The 18273-nt window shown below is 39.2% G+C and overlaps 1 protein-coding gene across 1 annotated transcript in view; it reads left to right on the top strand.

Annotated features, from left to right (window-relative positions):
• LOC128647336 (YY1-associated factor 2-like) overlaps positions 1–18273 on the top strand; it is a 117261-nt gene that overhangs the window by 88840 nt on the left and 10148 nt on the right. Inside the window, exon 2 of the mRNA XM_053700121.1 lies at positions 8467–8530. Within this exon, the coding sequence (XP_053556096.1) occupies positions 8467–8530 (64 nt within the window). The remainder of the gene's footprint in view (positions 1–8466; positions 8531–18273) is intronic.

Raw genomic sequence — 18273 nt, 5'->3', positions numbered from 1 at the left:
TTTTTTTCTCCCCAGTCCCCAACCTTCACATATTATTTATATTTATTTATTTAATTAATTATTTTTGTAATTTGAAGCCAGGGCAGCAGCTCGAGACGGCATAGCAGATTTTGCACTTTTGTTGTCGTCGTCTCTGGCTGCTCTCTCTGCCGCTGGCTGCCCCGGAAGTTTGGAAGTGTAACTTTCCCTCCCGCTCCTCCTCCCTCCATGACTGGCTGCACCGCGCAGTGCGCACGTGTATCTAGACTACTCTGCACGTGCAGTGCTGTGCAGCCTGAGCCTAGTCAGTAGCAGCAGGAGACAGGAGGAGTCTGTCAGTGTGCGACGACGTGAGTCAGTGGTCTGGGACCTGGGTGGAAGTCGACCTCGTGCCTCGTCTGTCAGTGTCTGCTGACTGTGCTGTAGTCTGTTCTGGCGCCGGTGGTCATCATTCAATCAGCCAGGTAAGCTAGTACTGTCTATTGCCAATGGTAAGCTCAGTCAGAGTCAGACTAGTCAGACTGGGGGGGGGGCGCGATGCATGGTGACTGAGGCTGAGGAGGGCTCTCATGGTGAGGCTGAGGGGGTGTCACGTTTACATATTGTTTAATAACAACCAGTTACTTGTACTGAGAATATCCCTTTAATTCTCTGATCAATTTACCTGCTATGCTATTTAAGCCTCCTCCCCCCTCTCCACTTTGCTTGTTATTGTTTTCCACTAACCATAGTGTGATTCAAACTGAGCACTAATTTACCTCTTTGGATTTCATCCTAAATTATATCTTTTCGGATTCACCAAACTTTTCTTGCTGAAACCAGCCTACATCTTTTGTTACCGGATTGACATTTTTTCCCAAGCCGTTGCTGTCAGCTTACTTCATTCAGCCTAATCCTCCGCCCTGCATCGTGGAGCTGTGACGTCACACGCCAACATCTTCGGCATCAGCGCTGCAACCGCTTCCCCAATTCAAGCTGTGAGATTTTTCCTTAAACTTTCTAAATACTTTGTTTACCCTCAAGGTACAGTCTGTAACCTCTTACTTATTTTTCATGCTATTATCTTTTTTGCAATAACTGCTACGCATACTTGCCCATAATTCCTGATATATTGTGGTAAAGCTTTATATTTTCATAGTAGCTATTTTTTGTGTTAACACTGTTTCATTTTTCCTTTGGTTATAGTCATGGTTTTTCTGTTGTTCTTCCAGTAATCATTTACTCGATACAGCTATAGAAATATCTAATGCTATTTATCCATATAACAAAATTGCAAAGTTTACACTCGGATTCTGACATTACTTCTTTTAGTAATCCATGTTATTATCTAGTTTAAACCTTGCTACAAATCCTATTAACTCAGCAGTTGTGATTCATTTATATATTTTTCATACTACAACATAGTATCTTTAACATTACAGAATAACAAGCCTTAAAATATGGATCCAGCTGAGATGTCTAATCAGATACAAACTCTCTCTCAAAAAGTGGATGCCTTAACTGATGGCCTCAATACCCTCAAACAAGAAAACCAGGGACTGAAAACTTATATTAAAGACTTTGTAGATAGTAGAACCCGGTTCCAGGAACCACAAGTTAGTCTCCCAGATGTATTCTCAGGGGATAGAAAACAATTTAGAGATTTTAAAAACTCTTGTCTTCTGTTGTTTGCACTAAAACCATACACATATCCCACTGACAGAGTTAAGGTGATGACTACCATTTCCTATTTAAGAGCAGAACCCAGAAGTTGGGCTAATTCCTTCCTGGAAACAAACAATGATATACTTAACTCTCTAGATTCCTTCTTTTCTACCCTTGGTCAGCTTTATGACGACCCTTACAAACAATTAACCGCTGAAACTGCAATGCGCTCTCTTAAACAGAGAAGAAGAGATGTAGAAGATTATATTGCAGATTTTAAGAGGCTAGCTACTGACACCCAATGGAATAATTTGTCTCTAAAAAACCAGTTTAGACTGGGTTTGTCAGAATCTATTAAAGACGAACTTTCTCGCATTGAAATTCCTCACACTTTGGAGGAACTAATTAATCTCAGTATCAGTATTGACAGAAGGCTTAGGGAGAGACAAAACGAGAAAGGTTATCATGAATCAACACATAAAAAACAAAACCCTTCTTTACCAACATATTCTCATGTTAAAAACACCACTGAACCTATGGAAATTGGGTTTCTTAAAGGCCCATTAAGCAATCAAGAAAAGTTAAGAAGGCGCTCCCAGAATTTATGCATGTACTGTGCATCAGAAGAGCATACTGTCAAGGCCTGTCCCATTCTCCAGAAACAGAATAAGGGTAAGAACTCCCATCCTTTTTATTCCTTAAATGCTGTGTCACACTCTGCAAGCTACTGTAACCTATGCCTTCTCTTGCAGTGGGATCAACTTCGAGTGAACGTTTCAGGGATAATTGACTCTGGTGCTTCTGCCTCTTACATTGATGTGTCTTTTGCCACAAAAAATAAAATTCCACTTATAAAAAAAAAGGCTCCTGTACCTTTAAGGGGTATTGATGGGGAGGTTTTGTCCTCTGGACCGGTAATGTATGAAACAATACCATTGCTCCTATCCACACCAGACCACCATAGGGAGTACATTTCCTTTGATGTCATTACATCCCCCGTCTTCCCTCTCATTTTAGGCCTACAATGGTTAAAATTACATAACCCTCTGATTTCATGGTCAGATCTAACTGTAAAGCTTAATTCTGATTATTGCTTATCCACTTGCTACCCTACTCTGCTTTTACAACCACCTCAAATCTCCACTGATATAGAGATACCTGATGTTTATGCTGACTTTATTGATGTTTTCAGTAAAAAAGAATCTCAAAATCTACCGCCGCATCGTATTTATGACTGCCCTATTGATTTATTACCAGGTGCAGTCATACCTTGCGGTCATGTGTTCCCGTTGTCCAAACCTGAACTGGAACACTTAAAATCATATATTGAGGAAAATCTACAGAAGGGGTTCATCAGACCATCTACTTCCCCCGCTGCGGCCGGTATGTTTTTTGTAAAAAATAAAGATGGCAGTTTAAGACCCATAGTGGACTACCGGCAGCTGAACAAGGTTACTGTTAAAAATCGGTATCCTTTGCCCCTTATTTCAGAGCTAATTGAGCGTTTGGAAGGTGCCAAGGTCTTCACTAAACTTGACCTTCGAGGTGCATATAATCTCGTTCGGATGAGGGCTGGAGACGAATGGCTGACGGCATTCCGTACTCGTTATGGCTTGTACGAATATACCGTCATGCCATTCGGTCTCTGCAACGCCCCGGCAACCTTCCAACACTTTATTAACGATATTTTCAAAGATATTCTTGACACCTATATTGTAATCTATCTTGATGATATTTTGATCTATTCAAAAACATTAGAAGATCACATAAAACACGTCAGACAGGTATTATCACGCTTACGCTCACATTCTTTATATGCTAAAGCCGAGAAATGTATATTTCATACAAACCAGATCACCTTTCTTGGTTATCAGATTTCGGAATTTGGCATACAGATGGATGACTCAAAAATCACCACCATAAGACAGTGGCCAGAGCCAAGTAATAAGAAACAGGTACAAAGCTTCCTTGGCTTTGCAAATTTTTACCGAAAATTTATAAATAATTTTGCAGCAATTGCCAAACCACTTACCAACCTCACAAAATCAAATGCTAAGTTCATCTGGACTGCTGAATCCCAAAAGGCTTTTGATCTCCTAAAACAAAAATTTACCTCTGCACCTATATTACGTTACCCTAACAACCAACTCCAATATGTATTAGAGGTCGATGCCTCCGATTATGCTATTGGAGCCGTTCTTTCACAAAGAGAACACCTAAAGAAACCTCTACATCCCGTAGCTTTTTATTCAAGATGTTTGACGGCTCCTGAGTTGCATTACCCCGTGGGTGACAAAGAGTTACTGGCTATCAAGGTTGCTTTTGAACAGTGGCGTCATCTCCTTGAAGGTGTGACATACCCAACCATAGTGTATACTGATCATAGGAATTTACAGTACCTCAAAAGTACGAAAACCCTCACTGCACGACATGTTCGTTGGAATCTGTATTTCTCCAGATTTGATTTCCTTATCACTTACAGACCGGCTAGTAAGAACAAGAAGGCAGACGCTCTCTCACGACTGCCTACTCCCTCCGATCTCTGTCTTCCAAAAGAATCTGTAATCCCAGAGAATAAATACCTGTTGTTTCTCATTGATTCTATTCCATTCCTAAGAGAAGAACAACATAAAGATCAAACTAAGCCTCTTCAACAGTTACAAATGAAACAGGATTCCCTTTATTATTTTGATGAGAAGTTATATGTACCCCCTTCTATCAGAGATTTGATATTACATTCAGCTCATGAATCCTTATTTGCGGGACATACCGGAATCCACAAGACACAAGAGCTTATTAAAAGGAGTTACTGGTGGCCTGATATGAATACCGACATAATGAAGTACATTAACACCTGTTCAGTTTGTGCTACCACTAAAAGATCAAAACATAGGCCCTATGGGTTACTCATGCCTTTACCTACTCCATCACGACCTTGGGCCGACATAGCCTTGGATTATGTCGTTGATCTCCCCAGATCCTCCAATAATACTACTATCCTTGTCGTGGTGGACTTATTCAGTAAGATGATACATCTTATACCGTACCACAAGCTACCTACCGCTGCCGAAACTATACAATTGCTCTTACTACACGTCTTCAGACTTCACGGTCTCCCTCGACGCATTTTAACAGACCGTGGCTCCCAGTTTACTAGTTCTCTCTGGACTGAATTTTGCAAGATTTTCAATATTGACAAAAGACTTTCAACCTCTTATCATCCTCAGACTAATGGTCAGACTGAAAGGTCTAACCAAAGCATTGAACAATTCCTAAGGTCTTATTGTCATTTCGACCAACACTCTTGGTCTCAACATCTGCCCTATGCTGAATTTACCTTCAACAACACAGTACATTCCACAACCAACCAGACTCCATTCTTCATTAACTATGGATTCCATCCAACATTTCAACTACTACCCCAAATCAGTTCACTACCATATATCTCTGATTTAACAAATTCCATCACTTCTAATTTTGCAAAAGTCAGGAACGCTATTGAACAAGCTAAAACCAAACAGAAACTTTATTACGACTTAAGAAGGATGGCTCCACCACGGTACTCCCTTGGAGATTTAGTTTGGCTGTCAACCAAAAACTTACATCTTAATACTCCTAGCAAGAAACTTTCACCTTTATTCATTGGACCTTTTCAGATAATCAAAATCATAAATGAGAATGCAGTTCGGTTACAATTACCTAGCACTCTGAAAATACACCCTACCTTCCATGTTTCCCTACTAAAACCCTACCGTTCTGTACGTGATGCCACTTCACGCCAAAGTATTCCTCCTATCTCCATTGATCCCAACATTGAATATGAGGTTAAATCCATACTTGACTCTAGAATGTATAGGGGTAACTTACAGTATCTGATAAGATGGAAAGGCTACACTTCGGAACATGACTCTTGCGAGCCAGCTGTTAATATATCTGCCCCCAGACTCATCTCGCAATTCCATCAACAGAATCCGGATCGCCCTCATCCCTGATCCACGGAGTGGATCATTTAGGGGAGCATCCTGTCACGTTTACATATTGTTTAATAACAACCAGTTACTTGTACTGAGAATATCCCTTTAATTCTCTGATCAATTTACCTGCTATGCTATTTAAGCCTCCTCCCCCCTCTCCACTTTGCTTGTTATTGTTTTCCACTAACCATAGTGTGATTCAAACTGAGCACTAATTTACCTCTTTGGATTTCATCCTAAATTATATCTTTTCGGATTCACCAAACTTTTCTTGCTGAAACCAGCCTACATCTTTTGTTACCGGATTGACATTTTTTCCCAAGCCGTTGCTGTCAGCTTACTTCATTCAGCCTAATCCTCCGCCCTGCATCGTGGAGCTGTGACGTCACACGCCAACATCTTCGGCATCAGCGCTGCAACCGCTTCCCCAATTCAAGCTGTGAGATTTTTCCTTAAACTTTCTAAATACTTTGTTTACCCTCAAGGTACAGTCTGTAACCTCTTACTTATTTTTCATGCTATTATCTTTTTTGCAATAACTGCTACGCATACTTGCCCATAATTCCTGATATATTGTGGTAAAGCTTTATATTTTCATAGTAGCTATTTTTTGTGTTAACACTGTTTCATTTTTCCTTTGGTTATAGTCATGGTTTTTCTGTTGTTCCTCCAGTAATCATTTACTCGATACAGCTATAGAAATATCTAATGCTATTTATCCATATAACAAAATTGCAAAGTTTACACTCGGATTCTGACATTACTTCTTTTAGTAATCCATGTTATTATCTAGTTTAAACCTTGCTACAAATCCTATTAACTCAGCAGTTGTGATTCATTTATATATTTTTCATACTACAACATAGTATCTTTAACATTACAGGGGGGCTTGGGCTGCCTGGGGCACGGTCAGGTCAGTGAGCAGAGTAGTGAGTCTCAGTCAGATTTAGGGGGGCCCGGCCACGGACGGTACTTAGCGCGCGGGAGGGGGGGGAGGGGAGCTCGTACTGCCTGGGGCACGCCGGTCACTGCGGTCAGGTCACAGTGAGCAGAGTGAGCAGAGTCAGTCAGATTTAGGGGGGGGGGCCTGGCCATGGACGGTGCTTAGCGCCTAGGCTACGCCTAATATACAAAAGCTGTATTAATTACTTGGCTAGTTGGCTTGGCTGCTACTGTGCTACAAATAAAGAGAATAATATATAATAATATAATATTGTAATGTTATTCATTCAAATGCATCAGGAAGCTGTTAGTTTGTGGTTTGTCCCATCTAGCTTTCATCGTGTACCATACAACACTAGCTGTCACCATGCACATTCACTGAATGCCATTGCCCTGTGTGCCATGATGCTACAACCAGTGATCTGCAGGTATGCCCCTGTATGTCATGCTGCAACTACAATAGTCACTGTCTGTCTGTGCTATAACCAATGCTCTCCATATGTACCCTGTGTGATATACTACAACCAGTGCCCATCACAGTCTGTGTGTCCCCTTTACCATCCTGTCCCTACCAATGTTACAACCAATGGTCTCTATGAGGTAATTGTGTACCCTTTGTGCCATGCTGCAACCTGTGGTCACCACCATGTGGTCACCGTGTACATACCCAGTGGTGTTACTGGTAGCTACCACTGTGTACATACCCAGTGGTGTTACTGGTAGCTACCACTGGTAAGTAGTAGCTACCAGTAACACCACTGGGTATGTACACAGTGACCACATGGTGGTGACCACAGGTTGCAGCATGGCACAAAGGGTACACAATTGCCTCATAGAGACCATTGGTTGTAACATTGGTAGGGACAGGATGGTAAAGGGGACACACAGACTGTACATATGGAGAGCATTGGTTATAGCACAGTGACTATTGCAGTTGCAGCATGACATACAGGGGCATACCTGCAGATCACTGGTTGTAGCATCATGGCACACAGGGCAATGGCATTCAGTGAATGTGCATGGTGACAGCTAGTGTTGTATGGTACACGATGAAAGCTAAATGCAGTTTTGCATTTAGTTGTCAGAATGTGGTCACTGGGTTATAGTGTTGCAGTGGTCAGCCAATGGGGGACATGTGGCCGCTGTGTATAGTGATGAATTGGTCAATCTGTGGTCACTGTTTAATGCTGCAGTGGCCTTCATGTCCCCACTGTATATAGTGATGCAGTGGTCAGTATGTGGTCACTGTGTATAATGATGAAATGGTCAGTATGTGGTCACTGTAAAGGTATGCAATGGTCAGCTTGTGACCACTGTACAGTATAGTGTTGCAGCAAGTGCTCAGTACCCTGTGTGTAAAGTGCTGCAGCCAATGGTCAGCATGTGGTCACTGTGCAGTACTAAATTCAATAATCAGTACGTAATAACTGTGTTGTGTGTACAGTGCTGTACCATTGGTCAGTAACTGCAATGATCAAAGTTTCAAACAACTGTTTGTTTATTGTATAGTTTTGTAAATAAACGTGTAATTTGATTTGAGATAAATGTAATCATGGTGTTTTGGCATTCTGTAAGTGTTATATCATAGATGATAGCACAATACATTTTTGTGATTTAAAGCAATATATCCGGTGACACTGGGCTGGCACTAATTATCTCAGACAATAAGCACTGTGATATTACTGGGACACTGGCACCAAATATCTCAGACAATAAGCAATGTGATATTACTGTGAGTCCCAGTAATATCACAGTGCTTATTGTCTGAGCTAATTGGTGCCAGTGTCCCAGTAATATCACAGTGCTTATTGTCTGAGATAATTGGTGCCAGTGTCACAGTAATATCACAGTGCTTATTGTCTGAGATAATTGGTGCCAGTGTCACAGTAATATCACAGCGCTTATTGTCTGAGATATTTGGTGCCAGATATTTGGTGTGACCTGCTGTATGGCCATGTCTGATCTGGAAAGTACCACTGTTGATGATAACGGTAAGTTGAAATGATTTACACTTTTTTTTTTACTGTTAAATGTCGAAAATAATAATAATTTTAAAAAAATATGTGTCAAATTCACAATTTTTTTTGGTGGGGGGGGGGCCCTTCTTAGATTCTTGCACCTGGGCCCTGTGGATTCTAGTTACGCCTCTGTGTACTCTGCCTTTGTTTATAGCGCTGCGGAATCTGTTGGCACTCTATAAATAACGCATAATAATAATAATAATAATAATAATAATAATAATACATACATACAAAAATGCTATAATTTTCATTGTACACTACTGTAATGTATGCATCTCCTTGCCATACAAAAATGCAGTATATGTCCGTTTGAGAGACACCTTGTTTTCAGGGTAAAAAGCTTTAAACAATTCCACCAGGGAAGTGCTGGCGAGCATTTTTAAAGTACCTCGCCATCCCAGAGATCATTGGGCCCTAATTATTTCTGTTACATATCATGGTGGTCTGATTGTATACAATAAATTACATTTTCAATGTAATCATCTTTAATGATTTAACCAGGCATTTTTTTTTTTTAAGATATTCAGGTAGATTACAAGTTATACGCGCTTTAGGGAATTTAATGAACGCAACAATAGTTGCGTTATTTAACCCCCTATAGTGCAGCCATTGCAAGTTTTGAAACAGCCAGCTTGTGCGTACGATATGGTTGCATTGAGCTCCATGCGCACAAAATACAAGCGCTGTTTTGACATGCTCGTGCGCGCTTTCCCCATAGACATCAATGGGGAGAGAGTGTCACCTGCGATTGTGGAATGAAAAGCTCCGTAACACAGCCCCATTGATAGCCGAAACCTACTTAATGTTATTAACCCCTAATCTGCCATTCCTGATATTACCACCACCTAAATAAAGCTATTAACCCCTAATCTGCCGCTCCCGATATCGCCGCCACTATACTTTCACTAAATAAAGTTATTAACCCCTAAACCTCTGGCCTCCCACATCACTTCCACTAAATAAACCTATTAACCCCTGCCAGCCCCCATCGCAACAATCTAAATTAAACTATTAACCCCTAAACCTAACCCTAACGTAACCCTAACTTTAACATAATCAAAATAGAGCTAAATTAAAGTTATAATTATTAACTAAATAATACCTATTTAAAATTAAATACATACTTACCTGTGAAATAAAACCTAAGCTAGCTACAATATAACTAATAGTTATATTCTATCTAGCTTAGGTTTTATTTTTATTTCACAGGTAAGTTTGTATTTATATTAACTACAGTAGGTAGACTAGTTAGTAAATAGTTATTACCTATTTACTAACTACCTAGTTAAAATAAATACAAACTTACCTGTGAAATAAAACCTAAGCTGCCTTACACTAAAACCTAACATTACAAAAAATAAAAAACACTAAAATTACAAAAAATAAAAAAACTACCATTACAAAAAATAACAAACGAAATAAAAAAATAAAAAATAACAAACGAAAAAAAAAAGATGAGAGCTACTGAAATTCTATCGCCTATTCAAATCAACCAATAGAATTTCAGTAGCTCTCATCCTATTGGCTGATTTGAGTTTCCAAAATCAAATCAGCCAATAGGAATTCAAGGAACGCCATTTTGAATCGCGTACCTTGCATTGAAGATTCAGTATACACTGGCGACCGTATGAAGAGGATGCTCCATGCCGGATGTCTTCAGGATGGACCTGCTCTGCGTCGCCGGGATGAAGATAGAAGACGCCGCCGGGATGAAAATAGAAGATGCCGCCTATATGAAGATGGAGCCACTTGGATTAAGATGGAGCCGCCGGGATGAAGATCCTTCAAACAGGACTTCAGCAACTGTAAGTGGATCTTCGGGGGTTAGTGTTAGATTATTTAAGGGTTTTTGGGTGTTTTTTTTTTTTAGTTTAGGGTTTAGGCTTTTCTTAAAAGAGCTTAATGCCCTTTTCAGGGCAATGCAAAAGAGCTAAATGCCCTTTTAAGGCAATGCCCATACAAATGCCCTTTTCAGGGCAATGGGTAGCTTAGTTTTTTTTTAGAGTTGGGATTTTTATTTTGGAGGGTTGGTTGAGTGGTGGTTTTTACTGTTGGGGGGTCTTTGTATTTTTTTTACAGGTAAAAGAGCTGTTTAACTTAGGGCAATGCCCTACAAAAGGCCCTTTTAAGGGCTATTGGTTGTTTATTGTAGGCTAGGGTTTTTTTATTTGGGGGGGGGGGGGCTTTATTATTTTTATAGGGCAGTTAAATTAGGTGTAATTCTTTTTTATAATTTCGTTTGTTATTTTTTGTAATTTATTGTTTGCTATTTTTTTAAATTTAGTCTTTTTTATTTTTTGTAATTAGATAGTTTGTAATTTTTAAAGTAGCGTTAGGATTTTTTAAATGTGTATTGTAGTTTTATTTAATTGGTAGTTTAATTTTAGTTTAATAGTTATATTAGTTTAATTGTTAGTTTAAAATTAGTTTTTTTAATTTGACAGGTAAGTTTTAATTTTAAACGTGCGTTTTAAGAATGTGATTGCCAAACTGTTTTTTTAATCATGTTTTTTCACATTTTCAGCAGTTACGACATATATATTGGGCCAATAAATGCAATTAGAATAGTAAATTACAGTAGCAACCAATTCATTTAGGCCATTGTTTCATAAGATATTTCAGTATGTCATTATCAGTTATATTTAGTGTGTTTTGCCCATGTATTAAACTACTATTCCAGTCTAAAATGTCTTAAACTTGCTAATAAGTCAAAAAAGCCTTTTTGTCAAGTCTCTTTAGCTCTCAAGCTCAAATAGTAAATAGTTGTCCTAAATATTTGTTGAAAAATATTGAGAAACTGGATTGTGATCATCTTGAACAGGCCATTAAAGCCTAGATAACGAGTAGAATGTAGTCAATAGGTGTGCTATCCATATTCCAACCCTGTGCTAAGGATAGCTCACAGTGCTCTTTTATATACAATAATAAATGCAAATAAAGGGTTAAAATGGATATGGAATATAACATGGTGTTGGATTGGAAAGGGCTCAAAGGTATGTTTTTATGTGTGTTTGCATGTGTGTGTGTATGTATATATGTATGTGTATTTGTATAAATTAATACAGAAATTACCTGGTTTGAAGACTGAAACAACTTTTGCAGGAGAAGTTCTGAGCAGGTCTTAAAGGGACAGTCTACACCAGAATTTTTATTGTTTTAAAAGATAGATAATCCCTTTATTACCCATTCCCCAGTTTTGCATAACCAACACAGTTATATTAATATACTTTTAACCTCTGTGATTATCTTGTATCTAAGCCTCTGCAAACTGCCCCTTTATTTCAGTTCTTTTGACAGACTTGCAGTTTAGCCAATCAGTGCTTGCTCCCAGATAACTTCACGTGCACGAGCACATTGTTATTTATATGAAACACATGAACTAACACCCTCTAGTGGTGAAAAACTGTTAAAATGCATTCTGAAAATAGGTAGCCTTCAAGGTCTATGAAATTAGCATATGAACCTCCTAGGTTAATCTTTCAACTAAGAATACCAAGAGAACAAAGCAAAATTGGTGATAAAAGTAAATTGGAAAATTGTTTAAAATTACATGCTCTATCTGAATCATGAAAGTTTATTTTGGCCTAGACTGTCCCTTTAACTTGATACAGCTTCTAGTAGACAGGAGCAAAACCAGGCAGACTTAAAGGCACATGAAACCTAACATTTTAAAGAAGGATGCAGCAATGCATTACTTAAATCTAATTGAACAGTAAACCAATGACAAGAGGCATATTTGTGCAGCCAGCAATCAGCAGCTAGCTCCCAGCTCCAGAGATTACCTAGGTATCCTTTTCAACAAAGGTTTCCAAGAAAACAAAGAAAATGAGATAGTTGAAGTATATTTGAAAGTTGTTTAAAATGGTATGCTCTATTTGAATCATGAAAGAAAATGTTTGGGTTTCATTTCCCTTTACAAAAGCCAAAAGGATAGTTGGGTAACAGGCCAAAGATCAACATTGCCCTTTAGTAGTTTCAAGAATATAACTTTATTTTTTTAAGTTATTTGATACAAATTAGCTCTTGTTTTGCCACAGTCCAGTGCAATTGGTGACCATGCTCAGTAGGATCCTTCTTTTTTTAACACATTATCAAGGGATATGAAATGTAAAAGTTTTCTTGTATGATTCAGAGAGAACATACATTTTTAAATAACTTTCCAATTAACTATTTTAAATTTAGCTTCATTCTTTTGGTGTTATTTATTGAATGAGCAGCAATGCACTACTGGGAGCTAGCTGAACACATTGGTAAGCCAATACAAGAGGCAAATATTTGCAGACCCAATCAGCATCAAGCTCTCAGCTCCTGAGTCTACCTAGGTATAGTTTTCAACAAAGGATGCAATAGAACAAAGCAAATTTAATAATAGAAGTAAAATGGAAAGTTGGTTAAAATTGTATTCTCTACCTGAATCATGAAATAAAACAATAGTGTTTAATTTCCCTTTAAACTGACGAAGGAACTACAGTAAAGTAACTGTGCTACACAAGCCAGATACACACTGCATTGCAAGTCCTGAGGCATGCCTCCTGATTGACAGCTTAAAGGGACATAGAACCCAAACATTTTTCTTTCATGATTTAGACAGAGCATACCATTTTCTAATTTACTTCTATTATCATATTTTCAAGTTACCCTTTGTTAAAAAGCAGGGATATAATCTTAGGAGTGTGCACGTGTTTGCAGCACTATATGGCAGCAGTTTTGCAACAATCTTATACATTAGCAAGAGCACTAGATGGCAGCACTATTTCCTGTCATGTAGTGCTTCAGGCATGTGCACACTACCTACCTAGGTATCTCTTAAACAAAGAATAACATGAGAATAAAGCAAATTTAATAATAGACATAAAATGAATTATCTATCTGCATAATAAAAGAAAAAATGTGGGTTTACATACGCCTAGATTTAGAGTTTTGCGGCCAAAGGGGTGCGTTAGCTACGCGTGCTTTTTTTCCCCCGCACCTTTTAAATACCGCTGGTATTTAGAGTTCACAGAAGGGCTGGGTTTTCAGTGCGTTAGGCTCCAAAAAGGGAGCGTAGAGCATAATTTAACGCCACTGCAACTCTAGATACCAGCGGTGCTTACGGACGCGGCCAGCCTAAAAAACGTGCTCGTGCACGATTCCCCCATAGGAAACAATGGGGCTGTTTGAGCTGAAAAAAAACCTAACACCTGCAAAAAAGCCGCGTTCAGCTCCTAACGCAGCCCCATTGTTTCCTATGGGGAAACACTTCCTACGTCTGCACCTAACACTCTAACATGTACCCCGAGTCTAAACACCCCTAGCCTTACACTTATTAACCCCTAATCTGCTGCCCCCGCTATCGCTGACCCCTGAATATTATTTTTAACCCCTAATCTGCCGCTCTGTACACCGCCGCCACTTACATTATCCCTATGTACCCCTAATCTGCTGCCCCTAACACCGCCGACCCCTATATTATATTTATTAACCCCTAATCTGCCGCTCCCAACGTCGCCTCCACCTAACTACACTTATTAACCCCTAATCTGCCGACCGGACCTGAGCGCTACTATAATAAAGTTATTAACCCCTAATCCGCCTCACTCCCGCCTCAATAACCCTATAAGAAATAGTATTAACCCCTAATCTGCCCCCCTAAATTAAATATAATTTAAATCTAACTAAATAAATTAACTCTTATTATATAAATTATTCCTATTTAAAGCTAAATACTTACCTGTAAAATAAACCCTAATATAGCTACAATATAAATAATAATTATATTGTTGCTATTTTAGGATTAATATTTATTTTACAGGTAACTTTGTATTTATTTTAACCAGGTACAATAGCTATTAAATAGTTAAGAACTATTTAATAGCTAAAATAGTTAAAATAATTACAAAATCACCTGTAAAATAAATCCTAACCTAAGTTACAATTAAACCTAACACTACACTATCAATAAATTAATTAAATAAAATACCTACAATTATCTACAATTAAACCTAACACTACACTATCAATAAACTAAAGTACAAAAAATAAAAAAGAACTAAGTTACAAAAAATAAAAAAATATTTACAAACATTAGAAAAATATTACAACAATATTAAACTAATTACACCTTCTCTAAGCCCCCTAATAAAATAACAAAGCCCCCCAAAATAAAAAAATGCCCTACCCTATTCTAAATTAAAAAAATTCAAAGCTCTTTTACCTTACCAGCCCTGAACAGGGCCCTTTGCGGGGCATGCCCCAAAGAATTCAGCTCTTTTGCCTGTAAAAAAAAAACATACAATACCCCCCCAACATTACAACCCACCACCCACATACCCCTAATCTAACCCAAACCCCCCTTAAATAAACCTAACACTAAGCTCCTGAAGATCTTCCTACCTTGTCTTCACCATGCCAGGTTCACCGATTGGTCCAGAGTCTTGATCCAAGCCCAAGCGGGGGGCTGAAGAGTGACGTCCATCCTCGGGCTGAAGTCTGGATCCAAGCGGCGGCTGAAGAAATCCATCATCGGGCTGAAGTCGGAAGTCCATCATCGGGATGAAGTCTTCTATCAAGCCGCATCTTCAATCTTCTTTCTTCTGGAGCGGAGCCATCTTCTTTCCAACCGACGTGGATCCAACCTCTTCAACCAACACCTACTCGCCGAATGAAGGTTCCTTTAAGGGACGTCATCCAAGATGGCGTCCCTCGAATTCCGATTGGCTGATAGGATTCTATCAGCCAATCGGAATTAAGATAGAACCCTTAAAGGAACCTTCATTCGGCGAGTAGGCGTCGGTTGAAGAGGTTGGATCCGCGTCGGTTGGAAAGAAGATGGCTCCGCTCCGCTCCGCTCCAGAAGAAAGAAGATTGAAGATGTGGCTTGATAGAAGACTTCATCCCGATGATGGACTTCCGACTTCAGCCCGATGATGGATTTCTTCAGCCGCCGCTTGGATCCAGACTTCAGCCCGAGGATGGACGTCACTCTTCAGCCCCCCGCTTGGGCTTGGATCAAGACTCTGGACCAATCGGTGAACCTGGCATGGTGAAGACAAGGTAGGAAGATCTTCAGGGGCTTAGTGTTAGGTTTATTTAAGGGGGGTTTGGGTTAGATTAGGGGTATGTGGGTGGTGGGTTGTAATGTTGGGGGGGGGTATTGTATGTTTTTTTTTACAGGCAAAAGAGCTGAATTCTTTGGGGCATGCCCCACAAAGGGCCCTGTTCAGGGCTGGTAAGGTAAAAGAGCTTTGAACTTTTTTAATTTAGAATAGGGTAGGGCATTTTTTTATTTTGGGGGGCTTTGTTATTTTATTAGGGGGCTTAGAGTAGGTGTAATTAGTTTAAAATTGTTGTAATATTTTTCTAATGATTGAAAATATTTTTCTATTTTTTTGTAACTTAGTTCTTTTTTATTTTTTGTACTTTAGTTAGTTTATTTCATTGTATTTATTTGTAGATATTGTATTTAATTAATTTATTGATAGTGTAGTGTAAGGTTTAATTGTAGATAATTGTAGGTATTTTATTTAATTAATTTATTGATAGTGTAGTGTTAGGTTTAATTGTAACTTAGGTTAGGATTTATTTTACAGGTGATTTTGTAATTATTTTAACTATTTTAGCTATTAAATAGTTCTTAACTATTTAATAGCTATTGTACCTGGTTAAAATAAATACAAAGTTACCTGTAAAATAAATATAAATCCTAAAATAGCTACAATATAATTATTATTTATATTGTAGCTATATTAGGGTTTGTTTTACATGTAAGTATTTAGCTTTAAATAGGAATAATTTATGTAATAAGAGTTAATTTATTTTGTTAGATTTAAATTATATTTAACTTAGGGTGGTGTTAGTGTTAGGCTTAGACTTAGCTTTAGGGGTTAAAAAATTTATTAGAATAGCGGTGAGCTCCGGTCGGCAGATTAGGGGTTAATGTTTGAAGTTAGGTGTCAGCGATGTTAGGGAGGGCAGATTAGGGGTTAATACTATTTCTTATAGGGTTATTGAGGTGGGAGTGAGGCAGATTAGGGGTTAATAACTTTATTATAGTAGGGGTGCGGTCCGCTCGGCAGATTAGGGGTTAATAAGTGTAGGTAGGTGGCGGCGACGTTGTGGGGGGCAGATTAGGGGTTAATAAATATAATATAGGGGTCGGCGGTGTTAGGGGCAGCAGATTAGGGGTACATAAGGATAACGTAGGTGCCGGCGCTTTGCGGTCGGCAGATTAGGGGTTAATTATTGTAGGTAGCTGGCGGCGACGTTGTGGGGGGCAGATTAGAGTTTAATAAATATAATATAGGGGTCGGCGGTGTTAGGGGCAGCAGATTAGGGGTACATAAGTATAACGTAGGTGGCGGTCGGCAGATTAGGGGTTAAAAAGATGTAATCGAGTGGTGGCGATGTGGGGGGACCTCGGTTTAGGGGTACATAGGTAGTTTATAGGTGTTAGTGTACTGTAGAGCTCAGTAGTTAAGAGTTTTATGAACCGGCGTTAGCCCAAAAAGCTCTTAACTACTGACTTTTTTCTGCGGCTGGAGTTTTGTCGTTAGAGTTCTAAATCTCACTCCAGCCACGACTCTAAATACCGGCGTTAGAAAGATCCCATTGAAAAGATAGGATACGCAAATGACGTAAGGGGATCTGCGGTATGGAAAAGTCGCGGCTGGAAAGTGAGCGTTAGACCCTTTCCTGACTGACTCCAAATACCAGAGGGCGTTAAAAATCAGCGTTAGGAGCCTCTAACGCTGGTTTTCATGGCTACCGCCCAACTATAAATCTAGGCCATAGTAACATAGTAGATGAGATTAAAAAAAAGACAGAAGTCCATTGAGTTTAACCTATGCAAATCTTAATATGCAAAGTTCCAGATGAGCTTAAATTAATCCCATTAAAAAAGTGCAGACACAGCGTACGATGCAACCCGGATACAAGGGCGGACACGCTCTGATCCTGAATCGACGAGGTTCAGCACACATTGAATCACCGCAGTGACAGGAGCCTAGGTGAGCCGCACAAACCAGATTCTTCATAGAGCGCAACATACAGGGTAAGACCGCTTTTCTTTAAATTGGACATATTACCTTGATTTTGTGGACCGCATTTCTCTGAGTCTGATAATGACTTTGTATTGTGGATGGGTTTGTGATTACCAAGATTAGCAAACTTTTAAGAGTCTGAAGAATTTTTTCCTCCTTTTGCTGTTCTGCGATAGCACTATAAACTTGTAGTGCCTAGACGCTTAGACCTAGATTTGGAGTTTGGCGTTAGCCGTGAAAACCAGCGTTAGAGGCTCCTAACGCTGGTTTTAGGCTACCGCCGGTATTTGGAGTCACTCAAAATAGGGTCTAACGCTCACTTTTCAGCCGCGACTTTTCCATACCACAGATCCCCTTACGTCAATTGCGTATCCTATCTTTTCAATGGGATTTTTATAACTCCGGTATTTAGAGTCGTTTCTGAAGTGAGCGTTAGACATCTAACGACAAAACTCCAGCCGCAGGAAAAAGGTCAGTAGTTAAGAGCTTTCTGGGCTAACGCCGGTTCATAAAGCTCTTAACTACTGTACTCTAAAGTACACTAACACCCATAAACTACCTATGTACCCCTAAACCGAGGTCCCCCCACATCGCCGACACTCGAATAATTTTTTTAACCCCTAATCTGCCGACCGCCACCTACGTTATCCTTATGTACCCCTAATCTGCTCCCCCTAACACCGCCGACCCCTGTAT

This window comes from Bombina bombina, chromosome 2 (genome assembly GCF_027579735.1).
Source record: "Bombina bombina isolate aBomBom1 chromosome 2, aBomBom1.pri, whole genome shotgun sequence".
In the NCBI taxonomy this organism is placed as follows: Eukaryota; Metazoa; Chordata; class Amphibia; order Anura; family Bombinatoridae; genus Bombina; species Bombina bombina.
The sequence above is the reverse complement of the archived record's forward strand: the minus strand, read 5'-3'. Positions and strand labels throughout refer to the sequence as shown.